Source organism: Nestor notabilis, unplaced genomic scaffold, assembly GCF_000696875.1.
Source record: "Nestor notabilis isolate BGI_N333 unplaced genomic scaffold, ASM69687v1 scaffold2208, whole genome shotgun sequence".
Lineage (NCBI taxonomy): Eukaryota > Metazoa > Chordata > Aves > Psittaciformes > Psittacidae > Nestor > Nestor notabilis.
Window position 1 is genome coordinate 63520 of NW_009938520.1, and position 21420 is coordinate 84939.

Consider the following 21420-nt stretch of genomic DNA (forward strand, 5'->3'; position numbering starts at 1 on the left):
GAGGTGGTTTTCAGTTTGTGATAAATATTAGCCCACTGCCTGAGTTCCCATTGATCCTCCAGAACTCAGAGATGGCATGAATTTGTATTCTTTGTAATTTTTACTAATGGTTACAAATGCAGAACTGTGAAGCAGTTCCATAGGCTGATAGTTTCATCTTTCTTTCCAATTAAGTTCAATGCAGCAGCATTCTTTTTATATTCTGAAATTACTTTAGGTAAGCATATGCTTTTACCAAGCATATTTGGATTAGATGAACTGCCACAATATAAAGTGTGAACTGCACAGCAGGTATGGGGGCTTTTTGGGAGGGAAAGGCAGCTTAGCCACTTGTCCTCATGTCTGTAACAGGAATCAAGGCTTTTCCACAGCTATTAAACATAGTGCTTTAAAGGCAGCCTTCCCTTATATCACTGATGAAGAACATGGTTTTGCGTTAGCAAAAATGAGAAACAGCTAACTTATGACTTTTAATAATGTATTGTGTTTTGTACTTGTCTTCACTGTGGCAACCTGCTGGATATCAGTTTTCATTCCTACAGAGTAAAATAAGAAAATAAGTTTAGGTTACCATGGTAGCTAGTGCACTTAAACTAACTAGTGAAGGTAGGCATATTGCAATTATTTTGTTCTGCATCTGGGCTTCTGAATGCCAAAGAAGAGATGATAGGCAAATAGGAGCTAACTCAAGCAGATTTCTAAAGCACTTTTTAGCAATTGTCTTGTAAGAAAAGTTTTCTTTCCACCTAGTTTATAATGCTTTCTGTAGGTAGTAGAATTAAATCCTACTGTAATAGAATTTTAACTAAACAATCAATTTTCCTCCTTTTATTTGTAAAAGTTCTTAAAAGTCATTATAAAATAAATTAAAGGTAAGCCAAATTTTGCTTACCTGGAGGATAAATGACCATTTCAGGAGTTGCATGTGCGTTAAATAAGACAGATAATAACCTTGAGTACACAGCTCCAACCCAGAGTCTTATCTCAGTTGCTAAGCAGTGCTGTGGCTTGTTCAGGTGAGGGTCGGGTGCCCTGTTATGAAAGTGTGGTGGTGTCATTCAGCTTTCTACGGAAAACACAGGTATCAGTGATCAACATGCAGAACTCCCAGAGAGCACCTCAGTGCCCTTCTAGCAGAGGGAAAACAAGAATGCCAAGGAATAAAAAGGGAATGTATGACTGCAGTTATAGCCTGATTGCAAATTTTAACACAGTGCTTATTGTAGTTAAAAATTCCTTTTCATACAGTTCTTACTCCTCTTTGTAATACAGATGTGTCTATGAAAACAAATGCAAATGTTTAGTTTATTCATCACATGGAGTGTTTATGCAGTTCTGGAGAACCACTGAAGATTATGATAGTGATTTTTCCCCTGAATTGTCTTGTTAACAGTCTGTGGTCAGGCAATATTAAAATTGTGGCTAAACCAGACGTATTTCAGTGAAACACAGGCCAATTGTAAATTTTGAAGTAGTTTCTATACGAAGGCAGACAAGCATTTAATGCCTATCAGCCAGAGGATCTTCCATGCTGTGAGCGGTGCCTCGTCACATGTTTCTGAATGGATATCTGTTCACTCTGACCTTACTCAGAGCGAGCGAAAACAGATGTCGTATCATTTTGCCAAGTTTCTTGCTTGCAGTTTAGGAACAGTTCCACACGCACAGGGAGGTTTTTGTTAATTTCTTTCAGATGATGGTAGAGCATTTTGCATTATGTAAGACTCCTGATCAGCTCTTTCTACAGAAATGAATATTAGCACTTGATTATTCCTATCCCTTTTATGAGAAATACTGTGTCTTGTAGTCCATGTTACTGTTGTAAGTGCTTTTTAGGAATAAGAAGTGCATTAACCTGCAAGAACACTGTTCTGCATCTTCATATTATTATGTTCTGCTCGAGAAACTCTGGAGACACAGCTAAAGGTGATGGAAACTTGATGTGAATTGCTAAAACCAAGACCTTCCTAGTTTCCTCACTAATATGGATGCTTATAGTAGCCCACAAATTCCCTGACATTGCCCATATTCTGCAAATATTGAGCACATTCAGCGTCTTCCAGGACCTGCTGAAGGTTCTATTAACTGGAGAGACCCTGTATGACATAAGAAGACTCTCAAAATACACAATTTTCCTAAATAATATAGAATTAAAAATAAATAACCACCAAACCCTCAATGGTTCTGTGGTCTTTATTTTAATGTTAGCTTGCTACCCTGATGTAGAAAGCTTTCCACTGACTTCAGTAATTATTTTTGATCATTCCTTTAAAATGGTACAAGTATTTTCAAGAGATAAAAGATTTGTAAGATGAAAGCATTTTCTATGATTTCATTAATTTGAAGCCCAGGGAAAAAGCCTTACCTTTGAAAGCACTTAAAACAATTACAGTGTATAGGTAAGGTAAGGTTTGAGTTGAGTTACGTTTGTAGGTATTTTTGCCAGTTTCATTTTTCGTTGAATTCCAGACTAAAAATTAGAAACTTAAATATCAAAGGAATTATTTTCTCTTCTGAAACAGAACTGTAATAACTATGTGAATTAAACTATGGTGAGGCAAGTTTCAGTAAGGAAGGAAGTCACAGTACTTAATGTATTAAACTGCTGTTTGCCAGAGAGATGGAGGGACAAGTTAGAGAGTTTGTCTCTCTCCTAACTTCCTGAATTTTTAACTGTTTAACCAGTTTCCATGCCAAAGCCTTGTATAAAAGCAAACATCTGTTTGTATGGTGCCTTTTGTGTAAAACAGGATAAAGATGCATGGAGAGTCTTAGTTGTGGTTGCCATTTGGAATTCAGCTGGAAATCTAGCATATTCTAAGGGAAAGGAAGTTAGTTGCTGCTTATGATCTCCCAAAATGTACCCAGACAGCCTTTTGAGGTTTAGTAGTCTTGTGGTGATGACAGAAGCTGCATGATGACGTAAGTAATTAAAAAGAGGAGAGGAGGTGTTTTGCACATTAATAGGTATAATTTTTCTACTGCCAAACTATGTAAAATGTCAAATGCACTTGAGTAAGAGTTCAGGCTTGCTTTAGATCTACCCAACAGTACTATTTTAGTGTTGTAAATGACCTCTTTAGAGAACCAGTGGCAAGGGTTTTTTGTTTTGTTTCATTTGTTTGTTTTTTTCCCCTGCAAAGTGAAGAATGGATTGTGGGTTAATTTAATCTATCCTGACCTAATTGGTGTCGATGATCCTTGTGGGTCCCTTCCAACTTGAGATATAATATGACTCTATGATTTGTCCTTATAGCTGAACTGCTGCTCCCCAGGATGGCTGTGGGTTTGCTCCTGCGCTGCAGGTACAGCCCTGTTACACTGGCATGCGTTCGCTGGCATTTCAACTACTTTGTTCTGGGAGAATTACAGATGAATGAAATTTCAACTCATATTCCAGTATTTCAGTGTGACATCCTTATCCACTGGCTGCTTTTTTGCTCCTCTTCTCCCATGTCTGCCATCTTACCAGTTCTAGCTATGGACATACGTAAAAGTATTTTAAAGCTTTTCTTTTTCCACTGTGGTCAGTATGACCTGTTGAAGGATCAAAAGCAGAAATAACTGAATCCCTGGTAGAATTCAGGCTGTAATAGGCTACATAGAGAAAGGGTCAGGAAAGCAAAGTAAGTCCTTTCCAATCACTCACTCATCCATGCACCTGACCAAAACCCAGTAGTTACTAGTGCAAAAGATGGATTGTTTAATGGGCCACAAGTCAAATTTTTCCATCACAAAATACTTTCTGTTCAGAGAAAGTAATTTCCTTAGAAAAATTTCCTCAGATGCACTTTATTTTTACCCCCTGTTCCTAAGGGATTTGCAGTGTAGTTTAGTGGTAAAGTTGAAAATGATCTTTCAAAGTAGAGTATTCCCTTCTCACACAATGCTGTTACTTGATTTTTATGTCATGAAGTTTTCTTTGTTAGGTATGTAGGTACAAGCATGAAGCTTCCCAGCATGTATGGAGGAAGATCTTCACGTTTTGCCAAGAATTGTAGTAGGTCATTCTGTCCCTTTTGGCATGGAATGCTCATGATCTTTCATCCTGAATACAATGCCTGCATAATGCAAAAGTGTGGTAACCCCCTGGGCTAGAATAGGAGCCCAAGAGAAGGGCAGTGTGATCTGCCCAGTTACCTACATAAAACAGATTGCTCTGACATTCTGCAGTAGACAATTTCATTCCCTATTAGCTGTTTCTGAATGTAAGCATTTATTTCTTGCATGTAAATTACATTTTTATTAGTGTGAATAAAATGGGGCCTTTTTTTTTTTTATCTTTCCCAATGTTAGGCTTTTTAATGAGAACATCTTTGTAATGTAATTCAGACCTTTTGTTATTATAGAATAAAAACATGAGCAAATTAGATTAAAATATACAAGGGGTCTGATTTCCCAGCTTGTATACTGGTTTAGGTTATTTAGAGAAGTTTTAAGATATCTGTGAGCAATGCAGCAGCTTATAATAAAAACTAAAAGAAATTTTTTTCCCTTTCAAATACTATTTAGAGTTTCAGAAAATTATGCTATCGTTACAAATGCATTTTTATAATGCCCATGTCTGAAACCTCCTTATAAAGCTTTTGCTAATAGTGCTTATTGAAGAAGGAAGTAAGCCTGCACATCTCAAGTTGTAAAACAAAATTGGCTACTACAGCCTAAGCAACAAACTAATTCCAAAAATGTGAAAGCTGTCTTCGTTTCAGATTCCTACCTGAGAAAATTTGAATTGTATGTAACATGGATTTTCCTTCATGGTTGAACACTCCCCAGTAATAAGTATTAATGTCAGCTGTGGCCTCACAGTGAATCCATTTTCTTGTCTTTCTGCTGATTTTGCTAATTTGAAAAGGAAGTCAGATACTGTAAGGTAATCTAAATCACAAACCTCTATGCATACTATATAGGTTCAGTATTATTTTGGGATGGCGGAATATTTCCAGTAGATACCAAAAGGAAAAACATACATGGTAGTCAAGTGCCATTTGTGATGGACTGTAGGGGGACTGACGAGGACATCACTTGGCACTTGGAAAAATTCGTATTTTGTAAGTTATGTGGGATTTCAGTGTGCCTAGACATAGAATGCAGATCAGGAGGATGTAATGGGAGCTCGTTTCCTTTTTATAGGTCCTTTGATGCTGAAATTACATAAAAAAACCTTTACAGAAAACTTCAGAACATGAGCCCTTTCTAGCTAAATCTTGGGGTAAAAGTGCAAATAGTGAAGGTCCATAAGCATAGAATTTGCTTCCCCATTTTTAAGTTTCGTTAGTTTTTGGAACAGGGTAGTTCATTTCTATGCCTAAAAGGTGCAATCTCTCCCTCTCCCCCTAGCCCCGACTCCTTTGGGTTTTTTTTCCCCAGGGAAAACCAACCCTAGCTGAGAGGTGATATCCAGGATAGCAAGTTATTAAATTATGCAATATGCTACCAATAGTACTGAGATATTGCTAATATAAGGGCAGCTTAAGAACAAATTGGTGCCTAATCTGCATAAGAATTTATCACCACCTCTGTAGCTATAATCACTTTAATAAATGCTTTAATTCCAGTAGGCAAGTGTTGTGGTGGTGTTTTTTGTTTCCTGGTTTGATTCAAACTTCCGTGTAAGTCAGCCCTCTTGTACAGAATGGAAATATGCTGAGGACTATTCCAACAAAATTGTGTTTGTTTCAGATCTTACCACTCCTAATGCCAGAAAGTTCTGAATATAATGCATCCTGCAGAGACTTAAATCTATACAGGGAGCCGCAGTGACAACATCAAGGTTTTGTACAACTATCAGGGCCAAGCCACAGATCTGTGTAGATTAAGAATCTATTTCATCATGGAGCATGGCCAGCAATTAGCACTATGCAAGAAATGCTCCATGACCACAGCTGGAAAATCTGTAAACTAACAGTGGAAATGATAATTTTCAACAAAAATGTTGATGCATAGATCACACAATGTAGATACACTGAGGTCAGGGATATGGCAAAGTCATGACTACATTTATCTCTTCCCTAATCGCTCTTCTCCGGGCTGCCCTGTTCCGTCATTTTGTCTGTTTCTATAGAAAGGTTTTGGAAGACTTCTGTCTGTATGCATAATGTAAAAATTAGGTAAAAACTCAAACACATTCATGTGTGGAAGAAAATGACAATGTCCCACTCACTTCTGTATCAGCCTATTCTTGTGGTAATATTTTGGCAGTGTACATACTCGTTAGATGCATTGTTTCCAATATTTTATCTTTTTCATTTAGAGCTGGCATTTTCAGCTCTTTTCACCACTCTTGTATTGCTTTGTCTGCTAATTCCTAGTTTTGCCCTTTTTTTTCTTTTCAGAAAAATCTGAAAGATGAAGTTGTAATACGGACTATAAACTGGTCAATTATTTACCTTTATCTACACTTAAAAATTTTGTTGTCAGCAGTAATAGGAGGAGGGTAGTTTTCTTAGGAATGGTGTATAGCGTGATTGAAGATGGAGGTCACTAATTCTAGGGAAGAACAGCCTTTAGAAAGGGGCCTGAGAAGTAAAAATCTGTACCAGTAGTTATATGTAATTGTTGTTACATTTTTTTAATTCAAAATGTCTTTCCAGTGGCAGCAGCAATAACAGTTTACTTTATTTCTCTTTCAGCAACAAGAACAAGACCCAACTAATTTATACATTTCCAATTTGCCACTTTCCATGGATGAGCAGGAGCTTGAGAATATGCTGAAACCATTTGGGCAGGTTATCTCTACAAGGATACTGCGGGACTCAAGTGGGACAAGCCGTGGTGTTGGCTTTGCAAGGTACTTCAGTGGCATTAGCCATGCTGGCATCTTTCTTCTTTTTTTAGTTGAAAAGACAGGAATAGGAGGAAAAGGCAAAAATTACTGAAAATTATCAAGCTTTTAAATAAAAGTGTGATCTAGATGGAGATACCAGCAAGGTTTTGTTAATTATTCCTTTGGTAAGGCAAATATGGCTGTGTCTCCTTTTGCTTAGATGGCTAAATCTGCATCTATTGCTCTTAATGGAGTTCATCCTTAATAAGAGTTCATTCTCTACTGCTTCCTTCTTTTCTCTGTACTTCTCCTTTCTCTTCTATCGCTGAAGCAATAAGCAAGAGTTATGCAGTGCTTTACAGAGACTTCTCCTGTGACCCTTCTGGTTTTTGAGGCTTGAATTTGAGACAGGAGACTGTAAGGAGGAACCCCTTTTCTGCCACCCCCATCTTTTTTTTTATTTTTTCCCCTTCATTAGTTCCTCTGAGAAAATGAACTCACCATTGCCCTTTGAATGTCAGCCCTTTGAATTTTCTGGCTCATTAACATGTTGTCATCTGGGAAAGAAAATATTTTCATTCACTTACAGTAAATCTCACCTTAAAATATTTGCCAGCTCAATCAAATACCTCTCCCAAATCAACAAGAACAAATATCTTCTATAAATTAGTAGATACCTCCCACATATTCCTTCCATGTGAGCTTACTTTTTCTCTAGTTCAGGGGTCTCTTGATCAGAGCCTTTTCTGTGCTTTTCTAGTATTTTTCTCTCTTTCATTAAGTCCTACTATAAACCTAGCATGGCAATCAAAATTTGGAGGCTTTAGACTGGAGATTTCTATCATCAAATACAGGGGCATTGAGTCTTTTTCCCTAAACTTGCTTACTAACTCTGTCTTGAATTAGTGGTATTTTAGGAATGGTTTTATTCTAATATAGCCAGAAGCATTTTAGAATTGTGTGTAAAAGTCCGAAGGACTTGTGTGTATCCAAAACCTCACTTGTATTAAAGACTTTAAAAGTGATTAGGTTTAAAGTAAGTATTTTCTCGATAGGTTCTGTATTATACATTGTTTTATATATATGCATAAATTTGAAGTTATTTTTGTACACATATTTATACACATACATATATGTAAGTTATAGAATAAGGGGTTGCTGTCATAGCTAATCAGAATTTCTCCCCTTCTGCAAGCTACGTATTGGAACATTTTTGGATAAATATTAGTTCAAGTTAAAATTGTCCCAAGAAACATGTAGTCATTAAATAAAGATTTTAATTTCTTGCCTTTGGGAGCATTTTATTAGGTTAATAAGGGGTAATATATTTTATCAAGTCCACACTAAATTATATTGTTTGTTTCATGGAAGACAAAAAAAAATTCTTTGATGCTGATCCAACAATCCAAAACTTCTGAAAATTCTCTATAAGTGTTTTTGAAACCATGAGGAAAACTTCGTGATCAATCTGGCACTTTGATGATTTTTGGTTGCTGTCTGTGACTATATTTTTTTCCACAGCCTGTGCAGAAGGGCTATCAGAATTAAAATGGTGCCAAGACTTGGTAATTTTTAGTACTGCTGCTTTGCTGCTGAGGTCATTGGCCTAAATTTGTGGATCTGAATTACAGAACTTAATGAACAAACAAAAAGAAATACCTGTTCAACATTATACAAACATCATCTTGCAGACAGCTGCAAAATATATTCTTCTTTTAAAATAAATTTTGCTACACTTGCAAGTTTCAGTCATCCATTGCACCTTAGTCCAAGCTGGCAGTTAGAACTGGCACATCTACATTGCAGTGCAAGGATGTAGCTGCAGCCTACAGAGACACTCCTAGATTAGCACTAGCTCACCAGTAGTCCACCCAGCCAGTTAAGTCTAGTTTTCACAATGTAAGTGCACAAACCTGTTCAGGATGCTGGAAGAATTCTCAGTAGCAGTTAACAGCTATTCTGTTATTGGTTCCTGTTTTGAAGGTAACTTGGTCACAAGTAAGAGACAGGTACATCATTTAGCTGGGATGATAACTATAAGGTAAAAAGGCAAAGGTAGTTCGGGTCATGCAGTCAGGCATGTTTATATTTGAGTTTATTACTTCTAAACCATACACACACTTCCGAATCCTTGGCAAAAGTGGCATTAACATTTGTTGTATATATAATGGGCTCTTAAGGATTTAGCTATGGATGATAGTGAATCAGTCTTTGCTTCCTTCAAGACAGCATAGCTACTTTGTACTACAGCTGTCCAAGTTATGTTTTGCCTAATTTCTAGGTAATAAGGGTATCGTATTGGCAGTTTGGCACTGACTTGGGCCTCAGAGTGCATAAAATGTTGACTGAGTTTAGTTCTACCTCTCTGAAGTTGTGTGTTAGAAAGCATCTTCTCTATTGCTCGCACATGGGAAAGCAAGCCACAAAATGAAGCGAGAAAAAGCAAGAAATGTGCTTTAAAAAAGTCACAAACATGGAAATCTGGATGAGTGTTTAATTTATGCAAATTATTCTTTATTTTCTTAGGATGGAGTCAACAGAAAAATGTGAAGCAGTGATTGCTCATTTTAATGGAAAATTCATAAAGACACCAGCAGGAGTTTCTGGTATGTTGCATATATTTTTAACAAGATGTATGAATGGGTTACTGCTTGTGGAGTGGAAGCCTGTTACACTGATTGTTTATCTGGCTTCTCATTCAGAAGCAGGCTTATTAAAATTAAACTGTGTCTTGTTGGATGACTATAATACTTGCTTTCTTGGAACACAGTATATCACTTCTGTAAACCTTTTATAGGAATCCAGTAGTGTTCTCTTGTAGCAGATAGACAAGCAGCTAAGATGCCTTAAGCCAGCTATGCACAACTTTACATCCTACATAATCCCAGTTGAAGTCAGGAGACAAATGTGTGTTGTATGTGTATCAGAACAGAGTTCTGCTCATGGTCCACGAACAGGTTTGGTGGGGTTTTGTTTGTTTGTTTGGGGTTTTTGTTTGTTTCTTTTGTTTGTCTGTTTGGGGTTTTTTTTGGTTTGGGTTTTTTTTTGAGAGGAAAAAAATGGACTACTTTTGCCATCTGATTTTTTGAGGTAATTTTCAATAAAATATTTGATTAGGAAAACATGGATTCTGCAGCAGTGCCTTGACACTATGCACTTTCATTCATTGGGAACCTGTGACTCTCAAGTCAATGTAGGCTTTGAGGTTACTCTGGAAGACTGAAGGGCAGGTCAATGATTCTGGAAATACCATGCAAGGCAAAATTCAGAGAAGCTACACAGTGCAGTTTTTGGGTTTTTTTTGTCACACTAAGTTCCTCATCAGTTTGTTTGCTTTGTCAGCACTAAGAAACAAAATGTATGTTCTATAAACACTTAAAAATGAGGAAAGGAAATTCAGAGCAGCAGAGTAAAACAGAAAGAAAAGAGGACAATAAAGGAGGAAAGAATACATGCCTGACATTCCAGGCAGCTTTCAGTAACCATTTTATTGAGAATCCCAAGTGGGAATTTTACAAATTATATTGTTGATGTGGTTGCTGAAGCCGCCTTTATCCTGCTGGTGAAATGTTCTCTGCAGCCAGACCCTGACACCGAGGAGGAGGAGAGCAGTCCTCGGCAGGCAGACAAGAATGTGGCTTGTTTAGTAAAACTACATACATGCCTCATCCCTGGAAGATTACTCCAGTTTGAGGCAGTCTGTACTGCAGTGGGGATGGAAAGCTGCTGCAGAGCACAGGAAACCACTCCCTTCACCAACACTAATCTAATGCAGGGTTTTGACTTCCCTGTCTTGGCTTTTGCGGGCCCTTTGCATTGGTATTGATTGCTGAGATTCTTTAGTTAAAACTTTTTTATACATAGGGGCTGTAACATTTATTTTTCTATTTGATATATTTAGCAATCTGTGTTTTATGAGATGGAAAATCCCTTTAGGGGCAAGGAGATTATAGAATGATTTTCTCTGAATGCTGACTGTGCTCTGATCCACCCTCAGTGATCAGTTTTACAGTGCTGCTATGGCTTTGGACATAAATAAGAGTAAAAAGTATAGAGAAACTAAGAATTCAAATTAACATATAGGGGTTTCTATTCAATTGGAACCAGTAAAAAAAACTGTATCAGAACTTCGTGTTAGTTCTTTTTAGCTTGCACATTTTTATTTTAAGTTGTATATCCTGTTCTCAATGAACAAGTCATCAAGCATGTCATTGCTAATCATGCGTTTTCTGGTGCGCTGTTGCTGAAGTTGGAATTGCACCCTTATGTGATCAAGTTCAACCAGGTAGAAATAAAAAGTCACTACCTGGAATTCTAAGAACGATTTCTGCAGTGTGTAGGAAACTTCACCAGAAAAGTCTGATTAATTAGGGACAATCAATTAGCACAGAACTGGTGATTGTTAGAAAATGGAAACTAAAGCAGGGTCTCAAGATGCGATCCATCTCGTGGACTTCAACTTCTAGTGCTTACTTGGCAAAGTATTCATCTAGGCTCTCTTTCTAGAATAGTTAAAGCAGCACACACCTCCAGAGACTGATGTGTCTTTGCTGTCAGCTGTCCTTGTGGTTACAAAGAGTTTCTAGATGAGTTGCTCAAAAATAGGTAACTCTAAATGTCTGAAAGTCACTTAAGTGAGATGAGTCACACCTCCATAATGCTGAAAAGTGCGATAAATAATTAGGTGCGTAAGGGTGTTTTGAGAACCTTGGTTATTAAAGACCCTCAATTCTGTTGTATAGGGTACAGCCTCAACTCTGCTTTTCTATGCTCGTGCTGTGAAGTTGAAGCTTCTTTGAAAGGCTTTTATGGAGTTAAAATTCTTTCTGGAGTTCCACGCCACATCACAAGCATATGTCAAATAATGCAGTCCTTCTAGAGGATGCAGCTTATGCATAATAATATGCTGCAGTTTGCCACAAAGTGGGGCAGTCATGGGGCATCTGTGGTCTTGGACTACCTGCAGAGAGAAAAGTGGTTGTAGAGGGAAAGCTCTTGGACAAAGGTTAGGAAAATGTTTTGAAATAGATTAGCATCCTTCGGGGTTGTAGAGGAGCAAGTTCAAATAAATGCAAAATAAAATCTTAGAACTGGAACTATGTTTAAATTAAAACATTCTGTCCTAGAAACTTGGCTAAGATCAGCAAAGAGAGCTGGCTTTAAAAACACTGTTATCAGGATGAGGAGGGTAGGAGAGACTGGCCTGTAATGAAATAGGTGTGGGAGGAAGAACATCTGTTCAACAAAAACATGCTTTCATAATGTAGCTTTATTATTTTAATCAAGTTTGGGTTTAAATGGAAGAATTGGTTAAACAAAGTTATGGGAAGCATAGGTGAAACCTCCTGGAGCATGAGAAGACAGAACAGAAAACCCTGAGAATCTGAGAGGGCCAGAGGTAGCACAGAGGGTGGTCACAAAAACATTGACTGTAGAATTGAGAGAGTGACTAGACACTTATGATACTGAGCAAGGTGAACCCAGATGAACAAGCTATTCAGGCCTTATTTCCCTGCTCTGTATTAGCTTAATGAAGTATATTTCATATGTCCTTCTTTGTCTTCAGTGAGGAAGAAGGAAGGTTAGCTCAGAGAGCAATTTCAAATGCACTGCAAGTTGGTATAATCCTAAAACTCCTAGGAGTGGTGTATTAGTTTCACCATTTGTTTAGTTGAGGTTTGTACTTCCATTATCTAAGTTTTATTGTAACAGTTTGTCCTGTTTTATGGACTGTGGCTTTCCGTCCATTTCTCTTAGGACTTTGATTTTTTGTGTTTCATTCTCTTCTCAACTGTATGTTTATTACATGATTGCTATAATCTTGAAATAACTTGCATTTAGTTCTACTTTTCTCTTTAAAGAATTATTGTGTTCAGTGAATAATGTGATATTTAAAGCTTTACTATTCTGTGAAATGTGAAGCTCATGACACGAATTGGAGGAAACAGACTAGGCTAGTATAAGCGACCAGCAGGCAGAAGATGAGTAGTAAGGGCAGAGCAGCATTCATAGCCTCCCTCCCCTAAAGATGATACCTAAAGATGGTATTAAAGATGACACTGTCTTTCTGTCTTGCATTGGACCCATAATAATGGTACAAATGATCTGCTGGGCAAAATCATGAAGGGCATCTCCTCCCTATCACAGCAGCATGATGATATATGAGAATAATTATTATATAAAGCAGTTGTGCTGTAGAATACCTAAGGTATTTGTAAGTCTTAGTGTATTTGTTTCTGTTGTATTTAAAATGAAAAATACAGACATTTAAAAGTTTTTGTGCCTGTTGTACAGGCTTTATGGGTTATTTAATACTTCTGTTACTGAGAAATAACCTGAATAATTTTGTTTTAATGGGTGTCAAGTAGAGAGCATTTTTGATGAGCAGCTCATGCCATTTTTGCTTCAGGAATGGTGGGTTATGGTGATGACCCAAAAAGCATAGGTTATCTGTGACCCACCCTTCTCTTCCTGCTTATGCTAAAGATATTGGTCACTCAGATACTTTTTTTTTTTAGGAGCATATTTGAAGGCAGGTGAGAGAGCACTGCTTCTGCCTGTGCTCCTGAGTATAGGCTAGGAAGAGGTCTGCCAGGTATGGCAGATACTACTGTTTGAAATTATTCTGATCCTACTGCAGGAGAGGAGTAAAATGGAGCCTTGAAGTAGTTATTTGTGGCATTCATTTGTAAGCGTTTTCTATTTGCTTACCTTTACAAAGTAAAGAACACTGTAGATCTCTATGTAGTGGATTTAAGCTGCTTGACCATAAACTTGTATCTCTTAGTTACACTTCACAGATCCTTTAGAAATAATCCATGAACCACAATCTGAAAACCACTGCTAAAAGGTATCAAGAGGCGACAGTGCTGGTGTTACTCTTGATTGTCACACTGGAGGCAGAGAAACCAAAATTTTACACATTAGATCAAGGATAGAAGCTTTTACTGCTCTAAGTCACATAGTTTGTAATTACTGCTGAGTTTTAAGCAGCAACATTGGAATAGAAAATACTACATAAACCCATGAAAAATATACTCCCATGACAGATTATTAAACTTTGTGTAAATTATTGAAGAAATGTGGCCCTGAGCACTGCATTTAAGTGATGATGAGAATGGTAAAGAGTATATATTTGGTTTCTCTTTTAACATACAAAGCTACTGAGATCTTGGGTTGCACACCTTTTTCAATTTCCACAGCTTTTGGCAACAGTTACTAGCTGGACAGGCTTGCTCTATCATTCAAGCAATGTTTTAATATCAGAATTCATTAGACCTGTATGCTTTGTCACTACAAAATAAGCAATGAAAGTCACTAAAAGATGCTGTTCAATTGAGAACTGATTAAAAGAATACTATTTTAAAACTCTTTCGCTGTATTTGTTTAGTATCTGAAAGCAGGGTTCATTGAAAATTAGATAAAACTGGCCAGGTAAAGTTAAGGGTGTAAACATAAAGTCCAACATAAAAACATCAATGGCGTTTTTTTTTTTCTTGCGTGTATGTATCATTGTCCCTGCCTGTGGCAGGGGGTTGGAACTAGATGATCTTAAGGTCCTTTCCAGCCTTAACCACCCTATGATTCTATGATCGCCTGGTATATATTTGGGTAGACACTGAACAAAGACTGAATTCTGATCTACATACTTGCATGTGTGTACAACAAGGAAGTACTTACTCTCTGGACTAATACTGCATTCACATCTTTCTTCTGTAAAAAAACTCTAGAGGAGGGTGATTCTGGACAGGAGGAGATGGTCAACACTTTCCAAAGGCAGGTTCTAAAGCACTGACCTGCTGTTAAAATGGAGGAAAACTCATGCCTCCATAGCAGCAGCTCAACAGACATCTACAAATCGAGAGTGTCAGTTGCTTTTCGATGTCAGTAGAGTTGTCATTCTAAACGTGGTGTCTTTGCTGCTTAGCTTAGCTAGAAGTCAGTCCACTGTAAGTTGTAGCCTTTTGTATCAGCAGTCTCTTAGCTCTTTATGCAACTCTGAATATTTATACAATGCCTCTCTGTCTTGCACATACAGACAAGTCACTGAGTGATTAATGATCCCCTTCATCACTGTGCCTGCACACTTCCCAACAATTAAACAATAAAAATGACTCTCCCTTCCTTCCTTGACCACAAAAAAGATTGCTTGACTGGTCTGTAGGGCTTGTTGGAGTTTTTTGTTTATGTATCAATTACAAACGTGTTTGCATGTGCAAGAGAGAGTATGTCACGTATTTGAAAAATAGGAGGAAAGGTAAGCTGAAGAAATAAATTTCAGATGCAACTTTGAAGAGAGTAAGGGCTACGTTCATTCTTTGGTGGGAGGGAGATCAACAGATCATACTTGGCTCCCATGAAGATTTTTCTCCTTCTTATGACCCTCCCTCTGATAACTGTCATTTATTGTATTCTTGAAGCAATGTAGTAATCAGGTCACAGGTATCAAAGAGCAGCCACAAACTGGAGTTAGTTGCAGCAGTTCCTACTATCAGCATTCAGATCTTGAACTAGAATCAGGGAAGGCAAATTCTATAGAGTCTTTTCGCAGCAGTTGGCTGTATTAAATAGACGGTCTTTCGTGGGTTTTTTTGAGGTGAGGTTTGATTGGTTTTTTTTAACATGAGTTGAAGCTCTCACATTTGGCTTCGTTTATGGACACAGTGAGGACCAAGAGAAGCTAGAAGATGAGAAAAACAGGGGTTCCCATGACCAGATCTGTGCTTAATAAGATGGAACACTAACTTCAGGCAAATCATAAATGAATGCCTTTTTAAATTTTTTTTCTTACTGCTGCAGGTTTTGGATAGTGAATATGCAAAATCCAGTACATGTGGATAAGTCTTACTCTGTTTTTATTTCCTCTTTACATTTGTCAGGAGAGTGTCTACAAAGGACCATGGAAGATGTTTCATCATTTAAAATTTAGCTGGTTTCAGTTACCTAGTCACCAGAAAAAACGTTCTTAAAATAAATTGTAATGACCATTTTATTCTGTTTGGACAAGTTTACTCTGACTTAAAAAAAAAAAAAATAAAAAAAATCTTTGTCTTGCGACAGTGATTAGAAATAATGCTTTCAAGAAAAGTTTTATACAATTCACTGTGGTGATTTTTCATGAAAGCATAATGCAACTTTAAATGAAGTATTTACTACCTGTGAGCGCTGTAATACAGAATCATAGGGCATAGAAACCTTTAGGTATTTTCTGACATCTTTATAAGCAATTCTCATGCCAGTTTCTTTTAACTTCATCCAGAAATTTATAGTGTGTATTTTGGAAGTCACATACGCTTCCCACAATACTGGTAGGTTTGAAATAATTTATAAGTAGCCAGAGATACGCAGCTTGGGGAAGACTTCATTTAAGGGAGTTAACTTCAGTATTGGATCTCAGCTCTCTCTTTCTGTCAGATGGGGTTTTTTTCACTGTGTAAAATCAAGAGTCAAAATAATTTCAGACCAGAGCCTGACAGTTTTGCCCATATTGACTAACATCTGAGATTATCTCCTCTTATTTCAACAGAACTGTATGTGGTTTAAAAGGCTGTTTGATATGACCAAGGGTTTTGGGATCTAGCTTTTAGAAAGTAATGTCAAATTATCCATTGGCTTATTGATATATTGCCTTTTCCCCAGTAGAACCCGAGCTAGTGTTTTAGGTATGCCATCCAAAGCCAGGGATGGTTTGGCCATTAGTGCTGGTTTTGTGCCAAAGTCGTAAAAGTCAAGCTCTTTGCTAGGTTATAAGTCGCTGAGGTTTTCAGTCATTTGTAAATGCAGACAGAGTGAAGAGCACGTTAGCTCTTTTGGTTGCAAAATACAGATATACTAAAACTTTTCTTAGGGGTTTTCTTTTGTGTGTGTCCCTCCCGCTGCATGTGTTTACTCTGCATTTGGCAACTTGCATGTTTTCAGATCCAGCTGTGTCTCATGAAGGTGTTTCCAAACAGAGAATGACTGGAGGAGTGTCATGGTAAAGCTTAGACAGCTCATGCATCAGGAATTACTGGCAGAGTAGCGCTCACATCCAAGTCATAACAGCGCTTCCACCCTGTGATTAGGGAGGGTGTGGTGTGATGTAGCAGAGCTGTGCTTCAGCCATAGGTACTCAGAAACTATTGCAGTTTAAACTAGTAACAGGGAGAGAATACTGTGCAGTTTTCTTTTTCTTTAATTTTGACATTGTAAATTGAAGTCGTGGTCAGGCTTATCTAATGCAAAAAAAAAAAAAAAAGGTGATACCATTCAAGACAGTATGGAAAAAGCGAAAGAAAAGTCTTGAAGAATTTCTGGTTGCATTGCGTGCTCTTTATAGAGCAGAGGTAAAAAGGGAATGGACAGTTGTGGCATTTTTTCAGTGCAAGGTGGCAGAAGATAAAGGTGCCCGCTCCACCCTGCTGGTTAGACTAAGTGGAGGTACTGTGCCAGCTCATTTGGCTATTCTAGATGAGCAGAACAATTTAAGTTTTGGGACATTACTGAAACCTCCAAGGGGTGGGGTGGGGAATATATTAAATACCTTTGGCCAGATTTATTCTTAGATGTACCTCCTAAGAGGCAAGCTCTGAGTTCAGATGGTAGTTCTCATTCATCCCCAGACCAACAGCCACATACTCAGGATATATAGATCATGTTTTTTTCCAACAGGTTTTAAAGCAGTAGTTTTAAATCAAAGATATAAGGCATTCCAGATGCTCTCTTTGTGTGTGGCAGCTATCTTTGTGCTATGCAGAACAGTTGATGCTGTGGTACGACTCTGTGTTATTTAACTGTCATATTGGGAATATAGCTTAAAAACCATACCTCATTTGAAGCACTGAATGTCTGTGTATGAACTGCTTCAACTAATGTTCCTTCTTCTCAGTTCCTGCAGAACCTTTACTGTGCAAGTTTGCTGATGGAGGACAGAAAAAGAGACAGAATCAGAATAAATATATACAGAATGGAAGAGCATGGCACAGAGAAGGCGAGGTGAGACTTGTAAGTCCTCCCTTCAAGCTTTAGTGTGGGTGTACAATAATGAATACTTACGAAAATGATAGGCATTGAGACTTCTTGGCTTGGCTCTTTGGTGTATTAAAAATGTGCAAGCAATTCTTACCTGACAGCTTGCAACTTTATAAAATACTGTATCTTTCTTAAAAGGAAAAAAGGTGAAATGTGAAACACTAAATCCTACCTCATTAAAGTGAACAATAAAATCTCCTTCAACTTGGTTAGGAATATGCCTGAGATATTTCTCAAATAAAACTACCTGAGACATGACTTTATTTACATGTAGTAAACAATCCTTTGATTTATGAAGCATTGCAAGGTACATCACTTTCATAAGATTAAAATAGTATACCAGTGCAGTCCAACATTAATTTTTTTTTTTTAGTCACAGCTCTTTTCATCTTTAATGTTCAAGATAATAGTTTCCTAGGCTTACCGTGGTTAGCAAGCCTAGACACCTCATTTATATGAGAGAAAAAAATTCAAATGTGTCTTCTGAAAAACAGCACTCTCCATTCATTCTTCTAGTTAATATATTGTAGGCAACACCCTAACATAATCATCTTCATGCCCTGCCTCTCAAATACACACGTTCTCTTAGCCAAGTATTTCATAGATTGCATTTTGTTCCTCATGCTGGGAACTTGGAAACTTGTATTCATAGCCAATATTGCTGACTATCTTCACTATATAATTACTTTTGTCTATTAACCTTTTCCTAAGTTACAGTAATAAACTATTTCAATACAAACTTTAAATTAAAAAATACAACTAAAGAGTAAGAGAAATAATTTACAATAAAAATTAATTTTATCAACTCTTTTTTTTTTTCCACTTTTTTCTTTTTTTTTATTGAAGGCTGGAATGACACTCACATATGATCCAACCACAGCTGCTTTACAAAATGGGTATGTTAAATAATGGTACACTTAAGGAAAAAAAAAAAAGAGTCTGCATTATGAAAGATGCACAGAACTGACATTTAATTAATATTTCTTCATTTTCTAGATTTTATCCATCACCCTACAGTATTACAGCAAACAGAATGATCACTCAGACATCTATTACGCCATATATTGCTTCTCCAGTTTCCACATACCAGGTTTGTATTTAGAACTTAATAGCTGAAATGGTTCATTGACGCTTCTGTTTATTTATCAATTGCTACATCTGGTTTCATGAATTCGCCAATAATGCTTCATTTTGATGAAGGAGGTTCTTTATGCTGTCTGTACAGCATGAAAAAAAGGCCTTAAAAACTATTGAGTGCATTTGTTTCAGGAAGCACAGCAATTTAATGAGATACATGCTGTTTTGCAAAAGAAAGTCACTGACTTGTGCTGATGGTCAAGATACTTGTAGCCACTTCTGCTTTTCATGTATGATTTTTCATTTTTTCTGAGTCACATTCTTTTAATGTCAGTAATACGTCTTTAAAGTAATTATTCTTTACTTAAAACCTCCTTGATTTAGTTAAATTCTGTTTCAGAGAGATTTTTCCATGCTTTTTGAACATTTCTGCAGTTTTTTTTTTCAGTGCAAAAAAAAGCCCAACAATAATGTATTATGTGGTTGTACTAAGAAGGGTGTGGAAACTTGCTAGACACTAGACAAGGAAATCTGAAAAAGAGTTCAGAGTACAAATTACATTAGCAATCAAATTCAGTGTTTTTATACCAGGAGTAAAGCATTTAATAGCCTAGAACAGTATTTCTAACCCAAAAGTTACTTCATTTTGAACAATAATTTAAAACATGAACAGTGCACATTTTTTGTTCTTGGGGATTGGTCCAAAGCTTCCAGGAAAGGAATTTTGATAGATGGCATCATGAGTCCCTACTAGGAGTATTGACAAACAGTTCAACATGTTGGGAAATTATATGGAATAGTTTGATAGAAGTCTTTTAAGAATGCTCATTTTAGGACAGCATACATTTCAGTTTACAAATAAGTTGTGTTTAATGCAGCTAGTGTGGCAATTTCAGATGTATGCTCTGTAATTCTACTTGAGACATGCCAGTTATCCCAGTATAATCTAAATAATCAGCTATTTTGGCATTTTACGGTTTAACACACACGAAGTAAACATCAGTGATTCAGATCATAAATAACCAAAACCGACTGAATTTAGAAAATCCTTATGTCTCTATGTCAGGGAAAGGACAAGAGGCTGTTTGCTTTTTAGTGAGAGAGATGTGCGAAGTATTCTAGGTCTGGGTGAAAATTAATGTAGAAAGCTAACAGAGGCACTATGGGCCATTTGGTCAGTATTCTCTTGCAGATATTTCCATTCTGTTCCAGGTGAGAAGAGGAAGAACTGTCTTAATATTAATTAGTCTGGAGGTCTAGCGCCTTCTTGTGTGAACAAAGTGTTAGGTAGGAATTAAAACAGTGTATTCTGGGGTAAAGGGCAGTTGGATTAATTTTATATTAATTTCTAAGGTGACTTATGCAACACAATGTTTGCTCTTGGCAGACAGTGCCAGTACTGTATTTTTCAGTATATTGAATCATTCTGCTTTGTACAGCAATACCTCAGCAAGTTCTTACCCAGAAAAACATTCCAGTAGAATTATCTGCTATTCTTTATTAAAATACAAATTATTTATCAATATAAGACTTCTGGATATTCAGAATCCAAGTAGAGGTTGGAAGTTGGCATGGAAACATACTTAAGAATATAGTCTCACTTTTCTGGGCTTATGAGATAGGCAGACTACAACACTGTATGTTTGCAGAAATGTTGTTAGTAGTATTTCAGGAGATGGCACGGCATGGAGCTTGAATTATTGTAGATGGAGTTATTAACATCATTATGCTTAAAGTGCTGCAATAATAGGAATTGAGAATTAACTGAAGTATTCTGTACTGGGGAGGGAGGAGGTTCTTGGCCAGAAGAGTTTCACAATTTGAGTATTAGTCACATCTTCGTTACTGAACCCTTCTCACTGAAACCTGCAACATTCTGTCATCTGCAGAGCAGGACATCGTAAGAGCATGATTTATTATTTTTTTCTTTGATGCATGGTATAACCTGTTCCTAGATTTATTCTTATTAAAGGTAAACAAATTTAATAAAGCTTTGGCTATTGTTTGTTTCTGCAACTCCTGTATACCCAAATGACAATAGTAGGGCAGGTACTATCATAGTATGAGTAGATCAGCCAAAGCTTTAGTCAGGCTGTACCAGTATTTTTGCCATTAAGCTCTTGCCTGAGGAGAGGGAGGGTTCAGGTGTTTTCCATTTTTGAACTCCTGTTTGCTCTTTTTCTGATTGAAGAAGAAAAAATATTACTCGGATTTGAAAGTCAGTAGCAAAAGGAGGGAAGAAATATTATCTTCATGCAAAAAATACTTCACCTAGATTTTTTTTCGAGACTGTCTACCTGTCCTGTCCCAGAACTCTGAGAATGATGGTAGAGGCATTTAAGGGGCTTTAAATGTCTGGCAGCAGTGGTGAGTTAGTTCTGCATGCATAGTGCAGGTCAGAATCCTGCTTTATCCTACACACCTGCAGGAGATGGGGAGGAAACATTCTAGTTCTTACCTTCAAATATTTCTTGGAGCACACTTTTTCAAAGAGCTGTTGCAACCAGCTGTGGTTTTGGGTTTTTTTTGGGGGTTTTTTTTGGGGTTTTTTTTTTTTTTTTTTTTTA

The 21420-nt window shown here is 37.1% G+C and overlaps 1 protein-coding gene across 2 annotated transcripts in view; it reads left to right on the forward strand.

The window, feature by feature from the left end:
* RBMS1 (RNA binding motif, single stranded interacting protein 1) overlaps positions 1–21420 on the forward strand; it is a 65489-nt gene that overhangs the window by 36045 nt on the left and 8024 nt on the right. The window contains exons 4-8 of one of the 2 annotated variants that reach the window (XM_010019338.1): positions 6633–6790; positions 9293–9372; positions 17634–17749; positions 18623–18672; positions 18773–18866. In XM_010019338.1, the coding sequence (XP_010017640.1) occupies positions 6633–6790; positions 9293–9372; positions 17634–17749; positions 18623–18672; positions 18773–18866 (498 nt within the window). The remainder of the gene's footprint in view (positions 1–6632; positions 6791–9292; positions 9373–17633; positions 17750–18622; positions 18673–18772; positions 18867–21420) is intronic. The other variant, XM_010019339.1, reaches the window with a different exon arrangement.